The 24,347-nt window shown below is 38.7% G+C and overlaps 1 protein-coding gene across 1 annotated transcript; it reads right to left on the reverse strand.

Annotated features, from left to right (window-relative positions):
- Positions 1 to 21,489: 21,489 nt before the first annotated feature.
- On the reverse strand, positions 21,490 to 23,846 carry PRMT6 (protein arginine methyltransferase 6). The gene has a single exon (XM_047727442.1). The coding sequence runs from the start codon at positions 23,798 to 23,800 to the stop codon at positions 22,673 to 22,675; it is 1,128 nt and encodes a 375-aa protein (XP_047583398.1). The 5' UTR covers positions 23,801 to 23,846; the 3' UTR covers positions 21,490 to 22,672.
- Positions 23,847 to 24,347: the final 501 nt, after the last annotated feature.

Below are 24,347 nucleotides of genomic sequence, written 5' to 3' on the forward strand. Positions count from 1 at the left end.
GCTGTTACTGCAGACCACTCAAGTCATTTTCTAGAGCATAATATCTCAGCAATTTTAAAGACGTTTATTCAAAATACCCAGAAAAATTAGTCAATGTGATGACAATCCGTTTGCAAACTTCCATTGTTAAAATCATTCTTGAACCATCCTACTGGAAAAGCTCAACCAAACTCAAAAGCATTCATTAGCATTACAATAAACAAACACTGACTACAGTAATAAAAATGCCATAAGAATTTTAATAGCTAAGAAAGCAATCTTCTAAATAAAGAAACCTCAACACTCTAGATACATAGCTAGATTATTCTATAAAATGGGAGGAGGTATAAATCTCTTCTATGGGCTCCAGAAAGACTGTCATATGGTTAATATGGGTCACGTGGTGTACCACTGGCACAGTTTTGGGAGCCTCATACTCTTCCCTGGTTTTGTTCTATGTAGTAAATTTCTTGTCCATTAATATGTATATTCTGTGGACCATCTTATTCTATTTGTAGTAGAGTGCATGTTTTTTTCTCTGGAATTGCATTTTTTTCTAGTAATTCTTAAAAATCAGTTTCAGAGAAATGTGTATATAACCTTCACTCTGAATTCCTTTTAGAGGACTAAAATGTCTAAAGCAGGAGCTCTTAATCAATGAGTCTCAAACTGAGGACATTTTTGACCCCAGGGGACATTAGTAATGTGTGGAGACAATTTTGCATGTCAAAATTGTATTGAGGGTGTATTTCTGGGACCTAAAGGTAGAGCCAGAAATGGTGCTAAATACCCTACAATACATAGTACAGCCCCCACAACAAAGAATTATCCAGCCAAGGATATGTGGATAGTACCAAGCCTGAGAAACCTTCCCTCTTGCCTCTTCTTATTTTCCTCCATCCTTTCCCCCTCCTTTCCTCCCTCCCTTCCTTCTTCCTCCCTCTCTCCCTATCTTCTTTCCTTCCTTCCCTCCTTCTTCTTTCTTTCTTTCTTCTTTCCTTTCCTTTCCTTTCCTCTCTTTTCTTTCTTTTTCATTCCTCCCTGCCCCCTTCCTCTCTTCTCTACCTCTCTTTCTTTCATAATGGCAAAAAAGTCTAGCAGGAATTGAGAGCCAACTGCATCTCTCTCTCCTTCAACCCTGCAGGGAACAATGCCATCCTTTTGCCTTGCTCCAGTCTTCTCAGAGCTCAAGTGTCCCATCCAGAACTCAGGCAGTCTTGCCAGAATGTCACAACCTGGCCACATAGTAATAGATGGAGATGGGAAGATAAATTGCTTCTGCTAGAAAGGACACAGAGGAAGCAAATAACAAAAAGGTACTGCAGGGCACATTCTGAGAAACCATTTGAAAAGAAATGTTTATTTATGAGGGTTCCAGAGAAAATGCCATTTATTGAGTCTTTTGATTTTCCTGGATAGATATAGCAGAATAAGAACATTCAATCTGTTTTAATGTGGGAAATTAACACTTTTATTCTTCCTCCTTTCTTTGCTATCCTGGGACTGTTTCAGATAAGCTTGTATTTATATTTCTAATGATTTCAGGTCTTATTTTATCATGCTGGAGGTCTTATTTTAGTGGACCACCAATGTCTGTTACTAAAGGAGAAGATTCTTTGAATGGCAATTCTGGTGGTGGGAGCAGAATATACAGGGCATGAACACAGGAAGAACTTTGGAGATGAGAAAAGGGTTTGTGTTTCTGGAAATTAAGTAGTTGAGAGATGAGGTGCCTAAAGCTTAGAAAGCAAGTCCAGTAAAATTTTCAGAGTGAGAAGGGAAGAACTTGATGGGTGGACATAATGGAGAACCACTGCACAAGATGTTGACTGGGGCTAGGTTTCAGTTTATCTTGTGCTCATCTTTTTTTTTTAATCATTTTTTTAAATTTATTTTCAGCATAACAGTATTCATTGTTTTTGTACCACACCCAGTGCTCCATGCAGTCCGTGCCCTCTCTAATACCCACCACCTGGTTCCCCCAACCTCCCACCCCCCCACCTCTTCAAACCCTTCAGATTATTTTTCAGAGTCCATAGTCTCTCATTGTTCACCTCCCCTTCCAATTGTGCTCATCTTTTAATCAAGGTGGAGCTAGCCCCACCTCCCAAGGACTCCGTGGGTTGAATCTCCTGAAGCTCTAAAGAAAATCTTTTTTGGCACATCCACTTTCCCTTTGAGTGCCCCGCAAGAGTAATGGTCACCCATGACACAAATATTTATCTGGTCTTGCCACCCTCTGTGCAACACACACACATTAGAGGACACCTGGGAGCCCAAAGACTGAGGTCCTGAGCTGGATTCTTGGAGGCAAAGTCAAGTCAAGATTTTTTTTTTTTTTTTTTTTTTTTGAAGGGATATTTTAAATAGGACTTGAAACAGAAACAAACACTTCTGGGACAAAAAGTGGCATGAACACAAATACTGATTTTTCTTTTAAATGGTGGTTATTTTGCAAAAAATGGTGAATAAATCAGAACTCGTAGTGATTCTATTGGCGGTAACTAGAAAATTATTTCAGTCAATTAAGAATTACTTATCTTACATGGAGAGGAAATAAGTAACTTCTGCAATGCCAGATTTTGGCCTCAGATGCCCCTGAGTGCCAACAGATAAAATAACTTTAGGACACGTCATAGCATTGCTAAGTGCAGAGCTTTATGTGCTTAACAAATGTTCTTTATCTGTGGAGTTACCCCCAAACTGAAAATAAAACAAAAAAATTAATAATAAAAGCAGGAATATGAAGCAATTAAATATTTCTAGAAGAAAAACATTTCTTTATTCTTTTGCAGGGGAAAACAACAGTTATATAAAATAGGCATTTCAACAAATACCATCATAGTACCCCAAGCAAATGCTTTCCACAAAAGTGTGCATCCCTCTTTCTGAACTACGTATTTATATCAAAATATGGATTTAATTTTCCAGATGCTATCTGTGAACGTTGGAGCAATTCTTGATTATTCAGTTCATGTTTTTCCCAAGATGAGCCTACATGCACACTATGGTCTTTGCAGTTTTGTGGTTAAGAATGCCTGTTACAAAAATATGGACTCGCTTCTGCAAATGCACGTCTGTATAAAAGTTGTCAATAACTATTCATCAATATGTTTTACTGGCCAGTTTTTTTTTCAGCATATGCAGTTCCTGTAATTTGTTGTAATATTGCTGGTTTAAAATAGCTATGATTCCAGTCAGTTCACATTAACAGTAAACAAACAGACGGCTCACCAAAATATGGATTTTCTTTTTCAATAACCCAAATTTACCACATAGCCTACTTTTATAAATATGAACACCTATAAAAATTAGCTTTTGTGATGGTTATTCTTGTGTGTGAAACTGGCTGGGCCATAGTGGCCTGATATTTGGTTAAATATTATTTTAGGGGCTTTCTGTGAAGGTGTTGTTTTGACGAGATTACCTTCCATATGTAGGCGGGCCTCATTCAATCAGATGAAGGCCTTACTAGAACAAAAACTGATCTACCACGAGCAAGAAGGAATTCTACCAGTGAACTGACTTTTTGGACTTGAACTGCAACACTTGCATGAGTCCCCACCTGCCAGCTTTACCTCATCAGATTTTGGACTCTCCATAATGACCCAACTCCTTAAAATAAGCCACACTCTCTCCCCATCTCTCCATAGATAGACAGACAGACAGATAGGTAGGTAGATAGCCAGACAGAGAGAGAGATATAGTTTCCTTTCCAGTGTTAGTAGCCCTACCTTTCTGTTTACTCAGTCAATGACGTTGATATTTTGGACTTCTGAAAAGCATGGTAAACCTATTTTTTGCCAAAGGCACAACCCTCTCTGATAAAGCCAGAGGATCTGTAATCCAATTATTTTTCTTAAAGTGACCAGTTTCTTTTCTTTTCTTTTTTATCCCTTTAACTGTCTTGTTCAAAAAATCACTGCCAATCTCCCTTGGGTCCTTAACTGGCTTAATTCCCTACTCAAACATCTAAACTCATATACAGCATAATATATAACATTATAATATACTGACATTATATAGACTCTTACATAACAGTCCTAGAATTCAGAAATGTTAGATAATTTAAAATTAATCAGTATTTATTGAGTACCTAGTACATTTGAGAAACTATTAACTAATGAGGGACATAGCCAAATAAAATCAGAATAAGCATCAAACTTCAGTTAGCAGCTGTGTAGTTGCATGGATCAGTATGGAACTAGGTAGATCAAGCAGTATAGGAGGGAAGCTTCCACTGGGAGGGGATGACTGCTGATTACCCAGTTTGGAGTTAAATATGAAACATGTAGTTACAGTTTTGTTTTGTTTTCCTTGAATGGGAAGAATGTTGAACAATTCTGTTTGTTGCACTGAAAAATCAGTGAGTTAGAAATTCATGATCAAGACAAACCATAAGAGACTCTTAATCTCACAAAACAGAGGGTTGCTGGGGTGAGGGGGTAGGGAGAAGGTGGGGGGGTTATGGACATTGGGGAGGGTATGTGCTATGGGGAGTGCTATGAAGTGTGTAAACCTGGCTATTCACAGACCTGTACCCCTGGGGCTAATAATTCATTATATATTAATTAAAAAAAATAAAAAAAATAAAAAAGAAATTCATGATCATCACCAGCAAAACAACAACAGGAACAAAACTGTGAAGTTCAACGGTATCTGTCATTTTTTATTTTAAAAATAAGACCTACTGAATGAACCTTACAGTTTTGGGGCCCAGGTTTCTATTTCAGTTGATCAGTGATTGATACTCCTGCCTTCTAACAAAGTTCCAGATACCTTAAACATGGTAGGTCTTCAATCCGTGTTTGTTCAATTGCAGTGAGTCTTGCTGGAAGTGAATTCAGAAGACAGAGTGGACGGTGTTGGATCTCCTAAATGCTCCATTTAGCTTACATTTTTATGCTTACTCATACAGATTTTGTGCCCTAAGAATTAAACTGAAAGTCAAAGAAACCTGAAAGATCTGGGGATGGTACTTTTTCATATCTGTGCTTTACTTTTTCAGAAAAAAATGTGAATAGTAAACTTTGTCTCTCCTAAAGGAAAATTTTAAGGATAAATTTTTAAAAATCTATGAGCTTTGCATTTTTCAGAGGCAAAATATTAATGTTGTTGTTTGTGGTGCACAGGCAACCACGGTAGACCACATCCAGAATTCAGATATAATCAGGTGTTATTAAAAGAAAATTGGTAAAGAAGATCAACATGTAGTTGATATTAAGTACTTCTAGAAATAATCCTCCCCATCATTTAGGGGATAGTCTTGAATCAAGTTATTTTCTGGATAAAGTAAAAAATCTAGATTACTTCTGTGAATCTAATCAAAATCTCCAAAACGTTTCTTGAAAAATGCAACTTAATTGATAGTATTTTAATAAACGATCCTATTATGATTTCCCAGTAAAGTCATCCCTCCCCCCGCACCAGATAACTATTTCATACCTCTCCTTCCTTTCAAAGGGAATAGACCAAGACCCATATCCACGTCTATGGTAAAACTGTGGTTCTGCATTGAAAGATACTTCCAAAGGTTTATACCTCTCAAAACAGAATTCAAGCACACTAACTTTTCATTGCTGCTCCTTACAATCTTAAGTCCTAAACCTCAGGACAGGGGTGGAGGATTTTAGTCCAGGGACAATATACTTCTGCTCTTCTGATGTTTGTTTGAAAATTTGAATCTAAGCAGTCTTGAGCTTTCAGCCATTATATCCTGTGCTTATGGCTTGGGAGATGATGGGCAAAATATTATTTTGTCTGGAAAGCAAGACTGTTGAAATGACTGTTCTATTTTAATTGGGATAAAGCAGCTACTTTTATGGGGCTCTGGGGTGTTAACTGATGTCACTACTTAGGGACAAATGCTCATCTTAGGGCAACAGAAGGAGTTTGTAATTTTTACATACTTTGAAGTCTACTCCTTCACAACTCATTAAAAGATGTTGAACATTTAAATCCTTACTGCACAATGAATTTCAAGCAGCTAGCATAACTCCCATTGTATCACTGCAAAAGAAACCTTTTCTTCTAATCAATTCGTTTATTATATTTGACTATAAGTGAATTATCACTCCAAAATAATGTGTTTATAAATATCAGATATATGGCACTGACCTCCCAATCAGTCACATCACAAGGGGATGATCTTTTTACTTCCCCAACTCCATTTTTTGGTAGCAGGCACATTGGTCCTTTAAAAGGAATATCTCATTGGAATACCTGGGTGGCTTCACTGGTTAAGCAACTGACTCTTGGTTTAGGCTCAGGTCATGATCTCAGCATTGTGAGACCTAGCCTCGTGTTGCCCAGAGTGGATCCTGTTTAAGACTCTCTCTTTTCCTCTGCCCCTCCCCTTGATAAAATAATAATAATAATAATAATAATAATAATAAATTTAAAAATAAATAAAAGTTAAAATTAAAAGGAATTTCACAGTATCTCCCTTGGTGGAACAGTTCTCCAAACTTCCCTCACCAGCCGAGTCCCTAACTCCACTTGTAGCTCTCAGAACTGAGGAAATAGAGCTTTCAAAGCAGACATGCTTCACGCCAGCTCTGCAGACTGACCTGCCAGGCTCTGTAGTGCCCATCTTTCCTGCTTTCCCTTTTTTATGCCCAGAAAAGTGCTCTGCTGCCAGGAAAGTCCTCCTCTTTTACTGTAGAAGCTCTCCATTATTTTGCCCAAGATATTCTTCCATTCTTTACCCCTTCTTTCTCTTTCATTATTAACCCTTCCCTTTCTACCAGATCATTTCTGACAATAATCAAGCCTATTCTCTTATCTCCTGTCCTGAGAAAAGGAAAATACCTCTTCCTTGACCCATGGTGTCCTCTAGTTTTCACACATCTTCACTCTTCTTCATAGCGAAGTCTTGCAAATGCGTTGCCTTCATTCACTGGATCCATTTCATTCCTCAAGCTACTGCAGTTAGGTTGAAACTGCTCTTGTATAACTTGGGGTACCTGGGTGGTACAGTCAGTTGAGTGGCAACTCTTGGTTTCTGCTGAGATCTGATCTCAGGGTCATGAAATCAAGCCCAAGGTAGGCTCCATGTTCAGTGTGAGCTGGCTTGGGTTTCTCTCTCCCTCTCCCCCTGCCCCTCTCCTCCATGCTCTCTCTTTCTCTCTCTCAAATAAATAAATAAGATTAAAAATAAATAAAAATAAGAATTACTAACTATATATTTTTTAAGGATTTATTTATTTGAGACAGAGAGCAAGTGCAAGCCGGGGGAGGGGCAGAGGGTTAAGGAGAGGGAGAGAATCTCAAGCAGATTCCCCACTGAATCTGGAGCCCCAAGGGAACCTTGATCCCAGGACTCCGAGATCATGACTCAAGCCCAAATCATGAGTCGGATGCTTAAACAACTGAGACACCCAGGTGCCTCACTAACTTTATTTTTTAGGCCAAATGCAAAGCATACTTTTTTTCTCTTGCTTGACCCCTTTGCTGCATTCAACACAGTTTAGTCTTTATGTCTTCTTGGCTTTCTGGGAGCAGTACTTGCCTAGCTTTCTGGACTCTTCATTCTCAAGTCAGTTGGGATGCCCCATCCTCTAAATTTGGAAGTTCTCAGAAGGAACCGTTGCTTGGTTTTATTCCTATCTGCATGCTGATGACTCTCAAATTTCATCTCAGTTCTCTCTTCTGACCTCGACATTCTAACTCTCCATCTGACATCCTCCCTAGTATACCTAAGAAGTACTTCAAATGTATGAGACCTTGAGGCAAGGTGAATGATGGCCCCACAAAGGTGTCTATGTCCCAATCCTCAGAACTGTGAATATGTTACCTTACATGGCAAAAGAGACTTTGCAAGTATGGCTAAATTAAGGAACTTGTCCTGGATTAGTATCCTGATAGGCCCACCATAATCAAAAGGGTAAGAGAGAATCAAGAAGGTCAAAGCCAGAGAAGGCAAAGTGACCAGGGAAGCAGAGTGAGGAAAGAGGATGGGATGTAAGGTCACAAGCCAAGGAATGAGAACAGCCTCTTGAAACTGGAGAAGGCAAGGAGACAGATTGTTCCTTGGCTGCTCCAGAGGGAACCAGCCCTGCTGATGTTTTGACTTTAGCTCAGTGAGACTGATTTTGGAGTTCTGACCTTCAGAATTATATAAATGTGAGTTGCTTTATGCTTCTGGGTATGTGGTAATTACCTGCAGCATCAGTAGAAAACAGGTCTCAATATCTGAAATTGGGTTTCTAATCCATCCCCAACCTATGCTTCTGTAGCCTAATGTATTCAGGAAATTGAACCATTATCTAGGCAGTTGCTCAAACTAGCAACCAAGAAATCACCCTTGATACCTCTTTTTTCCTTCACCTTCTCCTTCAATTGTTAACAATTCCTATTAACTTAAAATATATCTTAATTGTGTATATTTCTCTCCCTCTCCACCGTGACCGCCTTTGCTAAGTGATTATCATTTCTTTTCTATAGGACTTAAATGATCTTCTAAAAATGATTTCTCTGGGCAAAATTCTCATATATGTAAAATAAAGAAAATAGTTTAATGAACTACTGTAATAGTCTGCTTTAACAGTTACCAGCATGTGTTGCTCTTCTTCTGTCTTCACCCCTCCTTTTTTTTTTTTTTCCTGGAATTTTTAAAGCAAATCCCATATATCACGTAATCTCATCCACAAGTATTTTATTATGTATCTCTGGTACAAACATTTAAAAAAAATTTCATTGCTATTTTCATACCTAAAGAATTAATGATAATTTCTTCATTTTTGGTATACCCATATTTGAATTTCCCTCATTGCCTCAAATGTGAGTATTACAAATGATTTCTTTGTATCAGACCCAATTAGGTCCTCATATTGCATTTAGTTGTTACATCTCTTAAGACTCTTATTCTATAACAAACCATCCCCCCCATCTCCACCTTATATACACCATTGATTTGTGGGAAGAATTAGGCTGTTGTTTTTCCGTAGAATTCTCCCATTTTGGATTTGGCTGCTTGTTTCTTAGTGGTGGTGTTTAATTTATTCCTTCATCCCTCTATTTCCCATAAATCTTGAGGCCTGAGGGAAGGAGAGAGAGAGGGAAGGAAGGGAGGAAGGAAGGAAAGAAAAAAGGAAGGAAGGAAAGAAAAAGAAATTCTCCACTCACCACTCCCCTCCTGGTTTTAGGAACTATGGGTGATCATTCTGAAGATCCATTATTTCATTGTGGGTTGTGAAATGGTGATGTTCTCATGCTATTATTCCTACCACTTCATTTGCTGGGATTCTGTAAATAACTTTCCATCACTGACTGTTGGTTATCCTGAAATGCAAATAAGGAGGCTGCTGCGATGTGCTTGGCCTGGGTTTTCATTGCCATGGACTAAGGTGATGGCAGGGATGATAGGAATAACTGGTTTCAAAATATATTTTGGCAGTAAAAGCCTTCGTATTTGCAACCAATCAGATGTGATGAAGTAACATGAGTAACAACTGAAATCTCATTTTTTTGGCTTAAATAACTAATTGGTGGGTGGAGATGCCGTATACGGAAATGGGAAAGCTTGGTGGAAACCAGCAATGGGAGAAGAGAATAGGAGACATTGTTGAAAAAAGAAGGGGGGGGGGGGCTTCATTCTTGTTTGTTACAATAACTTTTTAGAGCAAAGGAGTTCCCAAAACAAGAAATGATTTTGCTAAAATTTTAGAAACAGGAAAATCGTTCGGCAAGTGTTCAACCAGTTTTGTGTTTGAAATCCCATAGCAGCCCGGTCACGTGACCGCGCTGACTGAAGCGAAGTCTGTCCAAGTTATTACAGCAGGGTTTTCTTCCTTCTGAAAGTTAAGGGTCTGTCAGTATTTCCATTATAAACTCCAATTTTCAGCGGTTTATAACTTGGCTATTTTAAAATCACATCAGGCTGAAACTTGCAAGTAATAAAACATTTTAAAAAACAGATTTAATGCATTTTTATCAAGATCTAGTTAAAATATTGCCTATTTTTTTCTGAGATAAAGTGATTTACAGTGAATATAGTGTGAAAAATGTTTAATTAAAGACACCTTAAAGTTTCTGGAAATAATTACACTTTATAGTGATGTCACATTTCATATGCATAGAATAGATACAGATGAACTATAAACATTATACTGAAGCAATTTTAATGATAATTATTTAATTATAATTTTTTCTAATTATAGCAGAAGCTGGTATATGCATTGTTTCGGAGGACTTTCTTTCCACTAGAACTTGCAGATTGGTTAAGTTATTTTAGGAACATGTTCAATTTTATTCTATAAATAGATGCTTTATTATTTTGCCAGAGAGAACTTAGTCTCAGAGTTATTGTTCAATTAAAAATATACCATCTTTTGTTTGGGGTGCAGTATTTTGATATTCTTTTAGTAATAGAATTCTTTTAGTAATAGAATTTTCTAATATATGGATGCCTAGTTCATCTAAGGCCTTTTGTAAAATCAGTTAAACCAGGAATTCTGCCTTAAACTACAAAAACACTTTGTTTCCTGAGGAACAGGAAGAAACACACTGAGTGTTACAGAATAAAAACAATCAAATACTATATGCTGGGTAAGGTAGAGCATGTAAAGAGGAATCAGAAATGTGCCCTGCCCTTACAGGACAATAAAACTAATCTAGAGTTGACCCGCTCCAGCCCCAAACAGTAAAGCAAGTAAGATATAATGTGAGATTATGAAGAGATTCTTTCCATTGGGGAGATGAGGAAATAGTAGGAGGATAGAGTTTAAGCAGTTCTTAAAGGCTGGACAGGAAAGGAAAATGGAGAAGATGCATCTTCTATACAGGCAAATGTGGCCACACACATGAAGGAAAGGAGCTAGAGAATTGGATGATGTTTATTGGGATAATAACACCGTGTTTCTCAGGAATTGAATCACATTTTCCCAGTATATGCTGCCTTTTGGTCTGTTTCAAGCATTTCTAAAAAGTGTGTGTGTATGTACATGTGTGTGCACAAATGTGTGTGTCTGTGTGCATAGTTAACTAACAGGGTAAATCAGAACAATGCAAAATGGACTCCACAAAGTAAGTTCCTTGATGAGCAAATGCAATCTGAGAGAGAAACTTTCACTTTTAGGGGAAGTTTGCTCATGGATTCTTTCTTGTGGTGACAGAAATATTTCAATCTAATATGGAGAACACTGATACCATAAAAATACAATTTTTCAATATTTTTAAACAGTTTATTGTTTAACATATGGCAAAATTGCTCATACTTAAGATGTGTCTATATAGTGTCTCTCTCTCTCTCTCTCTCTCTCTCTATATATATATATATATATATATATTTTTTTTTTTTTTTTTAAGAGAGAGAGAGAGCACAAACCTATGAGAGGAGAGGGGCAAAGGGAGAGGGAAGAAGGAGAGAGACAGAATCTTAAGCAGGCTACACATCCAGCATGGAGTCCAACTTGGGACTTGACCTCAGGACCCTGAGATCATGACCTGGGCTGAAATCAAGAGTAGGATGCTTAACCAACTAAGCCATCCAGGTGCCTCATGTTAATAATATTTTTTAAATGGCATTGTAGACATAACCCAAATGACTCAGTACATAGAAAATATTTGTCTTATTTTTATTTTTTTATTTTTTATTTTTTTTAAAGATTTTATTTATTTGTCAGAGAGAGAGAGTGAGCACAGGCAGACAGAATGCCAGGCAGAGGCAGAGGGAGAAGCAGGCTCCCCGCTGAGCAAGGAGGCCGATGTGGGACTCAATCCCAGGACGCCGGGATCATGATCTGAGCCAAAGGCAGCCGCCCAACCAACTGAGCCACCCAGGTGTCCCATTTGTCTTATTTTTTTTTTTAATTAATTAATTTATTTATTTTTGAGGAGAGAGAGAGCGTGTACAAGCAGGGGCAGAGGTAGGGAGAGGGAGAAGCAGGCTTGCCACTGAGCAGGGAGCTCAATGTGGAGCTCTATCCCAAGACCCTGTGATTATGAACTGAGCCAAAGGTAAACATTTAACCAACTGAGCCACCCAGGCACCCTATTTGTCCTATTTTGTTTGGAGAATTTCATGCTTGGTTATAATCTCATTGGTGCAGAAATAAGGTCCCTATGATGTCTTTGTCCATAGCATTTAAAGATAAATTAAGTACTGAGGCTGACAATGAATGAAGAACACACAGGTCTATGATTCCTTCAGTGGCTTTTGGGAAATTTTGTGGGATCTCATCCACTCAGGCCTCATGGGGAAGAGAAGACTGACAGATACCTACTTGTCAGAGGATGGAACTGGAGAGAAATCTGAGTAAACTGGTTGTCAAAATATAACTTTGAAAAAAAGATTTCATCGACCTTAATAAATTATACCTTGGTTTCATTTTTATCCTTTATTATAGTTTTTGGTATTTCTCTTTTATTCATAGAAATCCCCAAAAAGAAACCAATCATTTTGAAAGTCTTATCAACACTTTTGGTTTTTTTATGCCTTTCAAAATTTTATTTCTAAAGATCTAACCTAGTCATCTTTGATAAGATTTATTGTGTGCTCAGGGAATATTGGTAGACACCCCAGGGTCACTGGCTGTAAACTCACTAGGATTATTCTAGTGTTGGCAAGCCCAGTCATTTGCACTGTCCATCTGTGATATTTTCAGCATGCCAGGTATCACTGAAATTTCCATCTATAGACTTTGATTGAAAAAAACTAAGCACTTGTTTTTCAAATCTTTGTCCTTGCCTAGAATGCCTCCTTTGTCTTCTTATAGAAGTTCCATTTGGTTCACAAGGCCCATTTACTTAACAAATATTTATTGAATACCTAATTTGTGCCAGATAATGTTTTAGGCAATGGATAGATAGTTGTGAATGATGGAGACAAGATTCCTATATGCACAAATCTTACATTATGAGAAGGACACTGAAGAAGTAAACAACTGAATTTTAGATCACAAAGGGAAAATGCTACCTGTGGTGAAGAGGACTATTTTCATTATGGTAGTCAAGGAAATGTCAGTCTGATGTGACATTTAAGCAGAGAACTGAAAGAAGGGGAGAAAGAGTGAAATATATAGTCTAAGGAAAGGATGTTCCAAATGGAGAGTACATCAGCTGGAATCTTGACATGCATGAGAATCAGAAAGATCCAGTTCCATGCCTCCATTTTCAATGAGAAGCTCTGATTTCCCCATCTTGCAATGACAAAACTATTATTATCATACTTGTCTGTGTGATTCATTCCACACTGAACCTATGTTGTGTTACAATACTCATTGCCTTTGAAAAATTGAGATGCTTGCTTTCCTCTTAAGACTCAGTCAGCTATCCAGGATCTATAAAGAACTTCTCAAACTCAACACAAACAAAACAGATAATCATGTCAAAAAATGGGCAGAAGACATGAACAGAAACTTCTCCAATGAAGACATGCAAATGGCTATCAGACACATGAAAAAATGTTCATCATCACTAGCCATCATGGAGATTCAAATTAAAACCACATTGAGATACAACCTTACGCCAGTTAGAATGGCCAAAATTAGCAAGACAGGAAACAACGTGTGTTGGAGAGGATGTGGAGAAAGGGGAATCCTCTTACACTGTTGGTGGGAATGCAAGTTGGTGCAGCCACTTTGGAGAACAGTGTGGAGATTTCTTAAGAAATTAAAAATAGAGCTTCCCTATGACCCTGCAATTGCACTACTGGGTATTTACCCCAAAGATACAGATGTAGTGAAAAGAAGGGCCATCTGTACCCCAATGTTCATAGCAGCAATGGCCACGGTCGCCAAAATGTGGAAAGAACCAAGATGCCCTTCAATGGACAAATGGATAAGGAAGATGTGGTCCATATACACTACAGAGTGTTATGCCTCCATCAGAAAGGATGAATACCCAACTTTTGTAGCAACATGGACGGGACTGGAGGAGATTATGCTGAGTGAAGTAAGTCAAGCAGAGAGAGTCAAGTATCTTATGGTTTCACTTATTTGTGGAGCATAACAAATAGCATGGAGGACATGGGGAGATGGAGAGGAGAAGGGAGTTGGGGGGAATTAGAGGGGGAGAGGAACCATGAGAGACTGTGGACTCTGAAAAACAATCTGAGGGTTTTGAAGGGCAGAAGGTGGGAGGTTTGAGGAGCCAGGTGGTGGGTTTTATGGAGGGCATGTATTACATGGAGCACTGGGTGTGGTGCATAAACAATGAATTCTGTTACACTGAAAAGAAATTAAAAAAAAAAAAAAAAAAGAGTCAGCCCAGGACTTTGTCCTGTGTTTCTTGATATGCTGATACCAAACATAGTAGTCTCATGCAACAAGCAATCAATATAGACCCATGATCAGAATCTGTTGTAGTGATTTGTGCTATTGTCAAGTCTTCAAGAAACATATTAACTCTTTACTAAAGATAGAGTTGTGTAAAGGATTGAAGTTCTGGCTATTTAAAAAATATATTTAATAAATATATATTGGTTTCGAAAAAACAAGCAAAACCTAAAAATATGCTGTTTAGGGATATATACATATATGGTAAAATTATGTATATAATTATATACATAACATTATTTATATAAACCAGTTTGGTTCTGTTAGGTTTGAGATGCTTGTTATATCTAAGTGTAGATGACAATTAGGCAGTTGTACATATGAATCTGAAATGCAGGAGAGATGTCAGGTGTAACAATATAAATTCGGGAATCATCAGCATATGAATGGTATACAATTTATAGTAATGGACTGGATAAGCTGAGCTTACCTAGTGACAGAATAGAAAAAGAGAAAGGTAAGTAAAATTTGTAGTAGTAAAGAATTGCAAACCACTGTTTATCAATAGAAAATTCATTTGATTAATTATGGATTATGTATACCATACATTTTCATATTGCTATTAGTAAGTTATAGATGCATACATTGACTTCAGGGGACATTTAATGTATGTATTTTAACCCCCCAAAACAGTTTTCAGAGTAACATGTATAATATGTCTACATATTTATTTTTTTATTTAATTTTTTTAAAGATTTTATTTATTTGACAGAGATTGTCTACATATTTTTTTTTAATCTCATTTATCCCTTCCTTTGTGTAAACTCCAAATGCAAGTGGAGTAGGGGATGAAACACGTTGAAATTGTACTTTGATTTGCCTTCATTTTTTTTTTTTTAAAGACTTTACTTATTTTTTGAGGGAGAGAGCCAAGGGGTGGAGGGAAAGGGAAAAGCAGACTCCCAGATCAGCAGGGAGCCCAACGTGGGGCTTGATCCCAGGACCCTGAGATCATGACCTGAGCCAAAGGCAGATGCTTAACTGGCTGATCCACCCAGGCGCCCCTACATATTTATTAAGAAAAACTTACATAAATGGGTATATAAGAAGATGTAATAGAAAGATACATTCTAAACTGTGGGGAATAGGAGATTAACTTCTTCCTTCTACACATTTATTATATTTATACTTTTACTCATGAAGCTTTTAAAAGACTAAGGAAAAAGGGACATAAACAAAACTGAGTGTCTGTAACTACTTAACTACTTAGAATGTAAAAGAATCTCCAGAAGGATATTTATGATAGTAGCCACATCCTACTAGTGCTCCATTATTCCCTGTGTATTACTTTTCATCCTTCTTGTATATCTGCTCTCCCCGTACTTTTAACTTTTCTTTACTGGTAATCCTCAGCTGGGGGACTGTCTTTAGGCTGTGAAAACTGCCATGCCCACCCAGAAGAGCTGGGACATGCCTAGAAATTTACGTCTCCTTAGAGGAAGGCATTAACCAATGTCTGAGAGGTGAGAAGGTATGAAAGTCCCAGGTATCTTGCTCCATCACTGGGAACATTCTGGGATGTGATTTGCACTGTCTTCAGAGCATCTCTGTAAGACTGAGCCAAAGTTCCCTTTCTTAGGATTTGGTTTAATAACACACTCTAGACTCATCTCCTTCTTTTACTAATTCTGCTTCCCAGCTGCCCTTCTGGCTTTTTCTGGGAACACTTTTTGATAAACACTTTAATATGTATCCTTGTCTCAAGGTCTGCTTATGGGGATCCTGGCCTAAGACAATGACCCACATGTTTTAAGTGACTGTAGATGAAATCTTAACTCCTGAGAGCCCAGGGATCATAGATAGGATAGTGTACTAGGTTAGATGTTGGGAATTTAGGAGATGAGTCCCAAGCTCGTCGCTTATTCTCCTTGTGGTCTTAGGCAATTCACCAAACTCCATGCCTTTGTTTTCTCATCTGTATGATGGGATTGATAACAGAACTACTTCAGAAAGCTATTTCAAAGAGTAAGTAAGATAAAGTACTTAAAATGCATATAGCACATTAGGCACTCAATAATGGTTTAAAAATTAATGAGAATGCTTTACATAAGTATCAGGACTCTCTGTATGTATGCTGAGGCATGTCTAACAAAAGGAGGGGTTTACTTTAAGTGAAATTATAATAGATATGGAACTTTTCTTAGGATGAAAGAACATTATTTTATTATGTATAACTGATGTGAGGTAAACAAAGTTAATACATCATTGATTTTAATGAGACTTTGCACAGTTTGATTAATATACCATTATTGCATGAAAACATTCTACATGCTGAGAAGTAGTAGCTGGTACATTTGAATATCATTTGGTATAAAGTTTCAGCATATGCTGTTTTCACTGTATGTCTCTATGCATGCATTATTATCTGGTATAAAATAAATCAGATAATGAATCAAAAAAAGAAAAATGATATCTCCCTGACAACTATATCACATATTTTAGCATTGAACAATATATCATTTTGATGTCTTCAGTAACATCATTATGGGAATGGTGCAATGACCACATCGTTTTTTGGTCTAGTTTTACTTTTAAGAACCTTAACTGATTGCTTAGAATAATTCAGCTGTTCTCTTATCTATTTAAGAACTTACTATGCTGAAGCCAATTTTTCTTGGGCCTAGTACCATGGAATTACTTTATATGTGAACCAATTTTATAATAATGTCTGGGCTCTATAAAATCCCCCTGACTGGGGTTCAAGCAAAGCTAGCTAATACTAAATTGTATTTATTGCAAACAACACATTTCCTGTTAGTTTCAAATTTTATTTTGTATTAAAATCCCCTTGTAATTTCTGTCATTCTCTTTATGTTTTTCCTTAATTATTCTGACTAAAGTAAACTCTCAGTTATTCAGGGATGGTATAATCTATAGATTTTCCAAATCCTCTCTTTTTAATTGTCTTTTACTGTACATTCTTAACCATTTAAATGTTTCCTATTCTTATAACTAACGAGATGATAAATGATAGTAGAGTGAGAAGTTCACATTAAAATAAGCAGTTTGTTATTTTTATAGAAATTCCTGGTAAAGAGTGTGATTCCAATGGATGCATAAAATGAATGTTTTAACCATTTGTGGCTCTTAATCCATTCTCCACCACCGTTTATAATTTAAAGTTAGAATTCTACACTTTGTTCTTAAATATGATAATTTTATCAAGAGCAAAACTGCAAGAGGTTTCTTGTTTGTTTGTTTTTAAAGGTCTACTGTCATCCCATTCCATTATTAAACTGCACATAGCTTGAGATAATGGAGGTTGGAGGCTTTGTTCACAAATTTGAAAGAATTAAGGAGTTCTGAAATAGAACAGTCTGAACAGTTCTGAAATAGAACAGTTTAGAAATTAAGCTGAAATGAGAGGTTAAGGACAAATATCAAAATAAGCAGTAGTTTGTAACCAATCAAAATACTTTTAGTTATGTTCTGAGCCCATTACTTAAAAAAAAATTTTACCCTAAGGATTTGGAGATGTGGGCAAAATGTGTATATGGGGATTTTAATCTTCACTTAATGTTTTCTCTCACTAACTTCATGTCTCTTTGGCTGACCCCAAGATATTTTTTATGTTGCCCTTGGACTCTGGAGAAACACCCCCATCCCCAATTCCATTATCCAACCATCTTCTGAACATTCAACTATTTTCCTTTCACTCTATACACGTCAGGATTTCTATTCTCCTTTCCTGTTGATCTTTTCTGGTGACCAAAATAATGCAATAAGTAGATTCATGCTGAAGGATGGTCACCTGTAAACCTCCCCATCTCCATTCCATTTTCCTTTTAAGAAAATTTGCATTAAAGAGAAAAGAGCTGTAAACCCAATGGAGTTCTGAATTCCTTTAATTTCTGGAAGTTGAAAAAAGGACAGCACGTTCTGCTGTCATGCATGTTTCTGTAAACAAATAAATTCAAATGATATTGATAAATAAAGGAACAAGGTCAGAACATAACATGGATATTGGTTGGTTTATGCATACTACCAGGCAACAGCCACCGAACAGAAAGTACACTGACACACTTGAATGGAACTAGTCAAAAAGAAATGTATTACATCCTATGTTGTCTTGGAACGTTTGGTCACATGCTCTAGGTCTTGAATGTTTATTAAACCTCCACTCCATTTTTGTACATTTTGCTTTGTCTCAGGAACTCTTCCTTTTGCTCTTTTGTCAAGCTGTCTTATTTACTGCAGTGTTTATTAGAATTAACATCTTTTTAAAATTCCTACTGTTTTTTATTGGTATTCGTTGTACTCCTGGTTAAAGTTTTGGTTGTCCACCCAATAAATTTTCTGTTACTTTTTGTGCACAATAGTGCAGAATGTGATATGATTTTCACAAATGTGTACATTGTGTGATCCCAAGAATGCTTGTTAAGCACTTGAAAAAGCATGGGGAGTATTAACTTCCATTCCACCTTCTTTTTCATGCAGGGCACAGCCTGGAGAAAGAAGGAATGTTTTCCTTCCTCACAGCTCTCTGTATTTTAAAATGTCTGTTATAAGTGATTTTTATTTATTTATTTTTAAAAAGATTTTATTTGACCGAGAGAAAGAGAAAAAGAGAGCGCAAGCAGGAGGAGGGGAAGAGAGAGAGGGAGAAGCAGACTTCTTCGGGAGCAGGGAGGAGCAGGGAGCCTGACATGGGGCTCTCAACCCCAGGACCCTGGGATCATGACCTCAACTGAAAGATGCTTAACCTGCTAAGTCACCCAGATACCCCATATAAGTGATTGTTTTTAGAGTTAAAAAGGTAGCTACTTGATCAATTGAAATCTTCATCAGTCTTTATTCCAAGTTACTATTAGAAATAATGTTGAGTAATCATCAAAGCTGCCAAAGAAGCACAATTCCAGTGTTACTGGTCATGTCTTTTTATTAAAATTTTGTTTTTAGTGAAGTCCAGATTTTTTGTTTCAAATGTCTTATCCTACAGGCATATAGAATATTTTGAGATATAGTCTCATTAATTGTCTTCCTCCTTACCATCACACTTTTCTCTGAGGATCTCATAATCTTTGTGATGATAAGTTAACACTTTTGCACTTGAGAGTAATTTTAAGGTTAGATCCTCACCCTTGCTCCAGCAGAGGTGAGATTTAGTTGAATGTCTTTCTAGGCTAAAGAATGTATGCAAACTACTGATGTAGATAACTTTACTCCCCTACTGTATCACAATTGAGGGTAGCATTTGCTTATCCTAAGACAATTGTTAGATAGTTGTTTATTAAATGAGTGAACACTTGTTTCATTGGATGCCACTACCTATAGCCAAAATGGCAGAGTTCATCTACTTCTCTTTGTTACTGCAGTGAGCATTGTGTTCTGGGGGCCTCAGAAAGAAGGCCGCACTTGATTAGCCCTGTTGGGGAAATGGGTACATGGTGTATTTTATGAGTACCTAGTAATGTCAATTTTGAAATCTTATATACTGAAGGGTGGCTCTTTGAGACCTATGAGATATATCTCCTTTGAAATTTTTTTAAACTAAGAGGTTGGGGATAGGAATTGAGATACTTGTGTTCAGCTGTCAAGAATTAGTTACATAACCTTAGGGAAATCCTTCAATATCTGTGTCAGTCTTCTTTCCAGTATATAAAGGGAAGGTAATTACTTGCTGTTCCTAACACCTACATCCCAAGCATCCCAAGTTGCCCATTATTGTTGATGTATTTTCCTTTTTGGTTTATTCTATGAACATACCTACTTGGAAGCAAAAACCATGTTTTATTGTTTTGTATACTAAGTGCTTATCACAATGACTGTTTTCTGGTATACTCAATAAAATATCCACTGGTCCAGTGAATTAATGTAAATATTTGGAAAGTTTCACAGTGCTAAATAAATGTAAGTTGTGTGAAGAAAGCAGGTTGTACTTCATTATGTTTTTCCCTCCTTAGGGCTGACAGTTCTTCCTGTGGTCCAAATGACCCAGGCAATCAGTACCAGCTCACACAGATAATGGACAGTGCCCGTTTACTGGAGCATGTCATGCTCTCATCCTTCTGGAAGTGTTGTCACTCCAAAGGGTTTGGATCATCTGGTGTCCAGTCATACGCAGCTGTGCTGATACTGCCAAACAAACCTGCAAGAAAATCAGAATGTTGAATATTTATTCTGTAGCACATTTTATATGTGGCCAAATGCTTCAGGTTTGCATAGTAGTTTTCTGTAATTACAACAGCTAGGAATCACTGAGATTTTATTGTGTACCAGGCACTATGTGCTCACAGTATTAACTACACATATTAATTATATTCCCGGCATTACATGTATTACATATCTATGGAGCAGGTATGATTGTTATACTGTTTGCATGAGAGCACTGGAGAAAAGCAGAGGTTAAGTATTTTGCCCAAGGTCACATGGTTATAGTGGTGGAGCCCAGGTTCCATCAGGATCTATCTAGCTTAAGTCCTGATTTAGCTATATGCTATGCTGTCTCTTGACTCACTGCTTTAGCAGCTATATTTTTATAACTCATTTTTCTTTTGGGAAACAGTAACAAGAATATTAAAGCTCACTTTGCCTAAGTATGAAATACTTTCTGCTTCTATAGTTCCTCTAAGTTTTAACTGGTGCTATCTTTGCTTATACTGATAACAAGAGCTCTATAATATGCACATTGTTATATTTTTTAAAAAATGTGATTGAGGGGAATGCTTTTGTCTGCCCACACAGCAAAGGGATTCTTAAAGGAAGTTAAAAAAATATCAGAAATCTACCCAAAACCATACACTAAAATTCTAAATAAATATTTAGTTGACCCTAAAAAAAAAAGAGGACCTATTTTATACCTCCAGCTTAAATCAGGCCTACCTTGCTATGACTGCACCATTTATATAGACTGTTAACTATCAAAATGGTGACAACAGTCGCTGTTATTGCTTGGATCTTATAAAGTCATTGATTTTTTATGTTTCCCTTCATAATGGAAGATCTCATGTGTTAACACCAAACTTTAGCAAATTGGTTATAATACTTTGGTACTTTTAATACGCAATGAATAAAGGAGAAAACTCATTACAGTAAACAAAACTAAGTTGGATCACTTCAAATACCACTTTTTCACACCTGTTTTCTATTAGGATACAAAAGCTACCAGTATGAAGAGAAAACATACATTAAGCATAAATTACCCTGAAGCTATATTCTGACGGGTTGTAACACTTTCCTTAAGAACTGGCAATATTCAAAAGGCAAAAGCATTATAAGTCACAGTACACAAGACTTCTTACTTCATCTATAAAAATAGAATGCCAATGTTTTATTTGCCACAGGGATAAGGAGGGAAACATCCGTGAAATAAATTTGATAACATGACTCACACTTCATTACAAATGATTTTCCGAAATTCACAACTTTCACATTTGGCTGAGCTAAAAAGAAGGGAAAAAAAAAACACTAAAAAGGAAATTTCACTTGATGTAAGTAGGCCAGATCACATGATCTCTCTAAATGAGAGTTTAAATGAGTGCACTTCTCTAGCTGGGGAAATACTTTCCTTAATTTAGAGTGCCTAAACAATTTACCCAATATGATGAACAAATCCTTGGGTTGGGTTCAGAAAACCTTCTATCAGCTGGTTTAATAAAAATCGCACAAAACTATTATGTAACATAAAAATCTTAATAAAATCTTAATAGTAAAGACAAGAATTAAAAAAAAACCCATACTACTTCACTTTCAGATGTTTTTCTCCTAAATGTACCTTTTACATTTGGGGGGTATGCTGCACAATTATATATAGCCTATTTTATTCAGTGGAGAAATGTGTTCAACTTTAGCACCCTATGATAGTAAGTGTAAGAACAGGGTTATTCAAACTGCTTCCTCACTTTTCTCCCTCTCATTACCAGAAGCGAAGTTTATTTAAAAAACAACGAGGAAGACTGAAGCCTAGAGGCACCTAGGGAAGGAGGGAATTTAGAGAATAATAGAATATGGCTCTGGAGAGATACTTAAGTCCTACTGGAAATTTATGGAATCTAACTATAAATCCTTTTATGCTCTCCCTGGCTTTTTAGGTGTGAGGTGTTAGGAATGTGCATGAGCCTTCATAAACCGAAATATTCTTCTAAAGTGTGTTTGCTTTCTACCCGGGGAATAAAAGAAATAGAAATACAAGTGCTTGGTACCACATGCTTTTGAGACTTAAAGAAGCCCATTAATAAACAAGCTGTTTCCATCCTTGGGGGCATCGGGATTCATTTTCTAAATAAATTTCGCCAGAAGAATCTCCTCGAAGGGAGACTGAAGTCATTCTCCCTCCCCAGGAGCCATGAGGAAAAAGGGAGACAGAAGATATTGCCCCCTACTTGCACGTGGAATCTCCCTTTCTCCTCCGACCCCCCCTCCACCTCTATCACGCAGATCTGGCCGCCTCGGAAGGTAGCTGGGAGAAAAGGCAACCCTCAGTCCTCCATGGCAAAGTCTTTGGTCTTTTCCTCCTGGTCTCCCACTTTGTAGCGCAGCAGCACGCGCAGGAGACGGTGGTTATCCCGGGAGGGCAGCAGCGTGATCTCTCCGGAAATGTCCGTATCTTGTTCCACTTGCACAGGCTCGTTCAGGTAGAGGAGTGCCTGCTTCCAGTGCGTGACCGGGTGAAAAGGCGAGGTGGACAGCACCAGGGGTTTCTCCGAGTCCCCTCCGGGGAAGGTCACCTGGAACCAGATGGCAAAGCCATGCATGGGCGCTGAGCCATAGCAACTGAAGCGGAAGCGCCCGCCCACCCCAGCCTCCAGCTCCTGCTCCAGGCCGGTGCGGGCCAGCTCCAGCTGAGCAAAGCACTGCGGCCGGGCCAGCACGTCCTCCCCGGACAAACCCTGCACCACGATCTCCGAGTGGCCCATAAGGCAGCGCGTGGCGAAGCTCTCCAAGCAGCTCATGTCCACACCGTAGAGCTGCTTCACCTGACTCCAGAAGCCCAGGCGCAACTCAAGCATCTGGTCGCTGATGGGCGCCACGAAGAGCTCGGCGGAAGCCGGCAGGAGAAGACCGCCCTCCTTCAGCCACTTGGTCCGCGCGTAGAGCACAGAGCTCAGCATAGACTCGTGCAAGAGTCCGTAGCCCATCCACTCGCTCACGATGGCATCCACCTGCTCCGGCAACTCCACCGTCTCCACCGGCCCCGGCAGGACGTGCACCCGGTCCTCCAGCCCGTTGAGCCGCACCACCTCCCGGGCCTGTTGCCAGATGGCGCTGGCCTCCACCGCGTACACGCGCCGGGCCCCGGCCTGTACACAGAAGATGCTAAGAATGCCGGTGCCCGCGCCCACGTCCAGCACAGTCTTGCCCCTCAGTCCTGCCCAGTTCCGCAGGATGCCCAAGCGGTAGGCATCAGTCCGGACACGGTCCGCAATCATCTCCTCGTGGACCGATATGTCTGAATAGCACTCATAGTACAGCTGGTCCCGCTCCTTCCTAGCCCTCCGGGGTCGCGGCAGAGCCGCCTCCTGCTCTCCGCCATTTTCCTCTTCAGTTCCCTCCCCTCCTTCGCCGCCGCCCCCCGACTCAAGCTTTCTTTTCTTGGGCAGCGACATCTTGGCGGCTCCGACCGGCTCCCAGCGGGCTTTGCGCGGCTCCGCGCGGGCTCCCGGAGGCAGGGGCTTCTGGGACTTGTAGTGCCTGCTCGCACCTCCCACTTCCTGGGAGGTCGCCGGGCGGGTGAGGGCCGGAAGCTTCAGAGCTCTACACAACTCTGCTTCTCTGAGGTTTTGGATTCCCTTTCGCACCCACCACACCCAAATTCTGTTTACTGGTACGTTCCGCCTCTTACCCTTAGCTCCTCAATTCTCTTTTGCTTTCACTGAAGTCCACTCACTCGCGTGACTGAGAATCCACGCTTGTCGTGTGTGCTCAACTCCCTGACGTTATTACCCCGAATTGTCTGGGCGACCCCCTTCCCACGGTGCCACCTCACCTGGACCGTTACTGCTCTCAGAGCTCTCCAAATGGAGATTTAGAAGTTGCACTGCACGTTTTCTTTGTCTGTTTTCGTGGAGTGCAAAGAAGGTGTAAATACAACAAAGAAAACCCTGACGGTGTGAGGCTTTGGTTTTGATTTCAGTGACACCACAATCATATGAC

This window comes from Lutra lutra, chromosome 4 (genome assembly GCF_902655055.1).
Source record: "Lutra lutra chromosome 4, mLutLut1.2, whole genome shotgun sequence".
In the NCBI taxonomy this organism is placed as follows: Eukaryota; Metazoa; Chordata; class Mammalia; order Carnivora; family Mustelidae; genus Lutra; species Lutra lutra.

What these genes read in the sequence shown, in the direction of transcription:
- PRMT6 (XM_047727442.1), bottom strand. Translation starts at nt 23,800, where the DNA reads ATGTCGCTGCCCAAGAAAAGAAAGCTTGAGTCGGGGGGCGGCGGCGAA.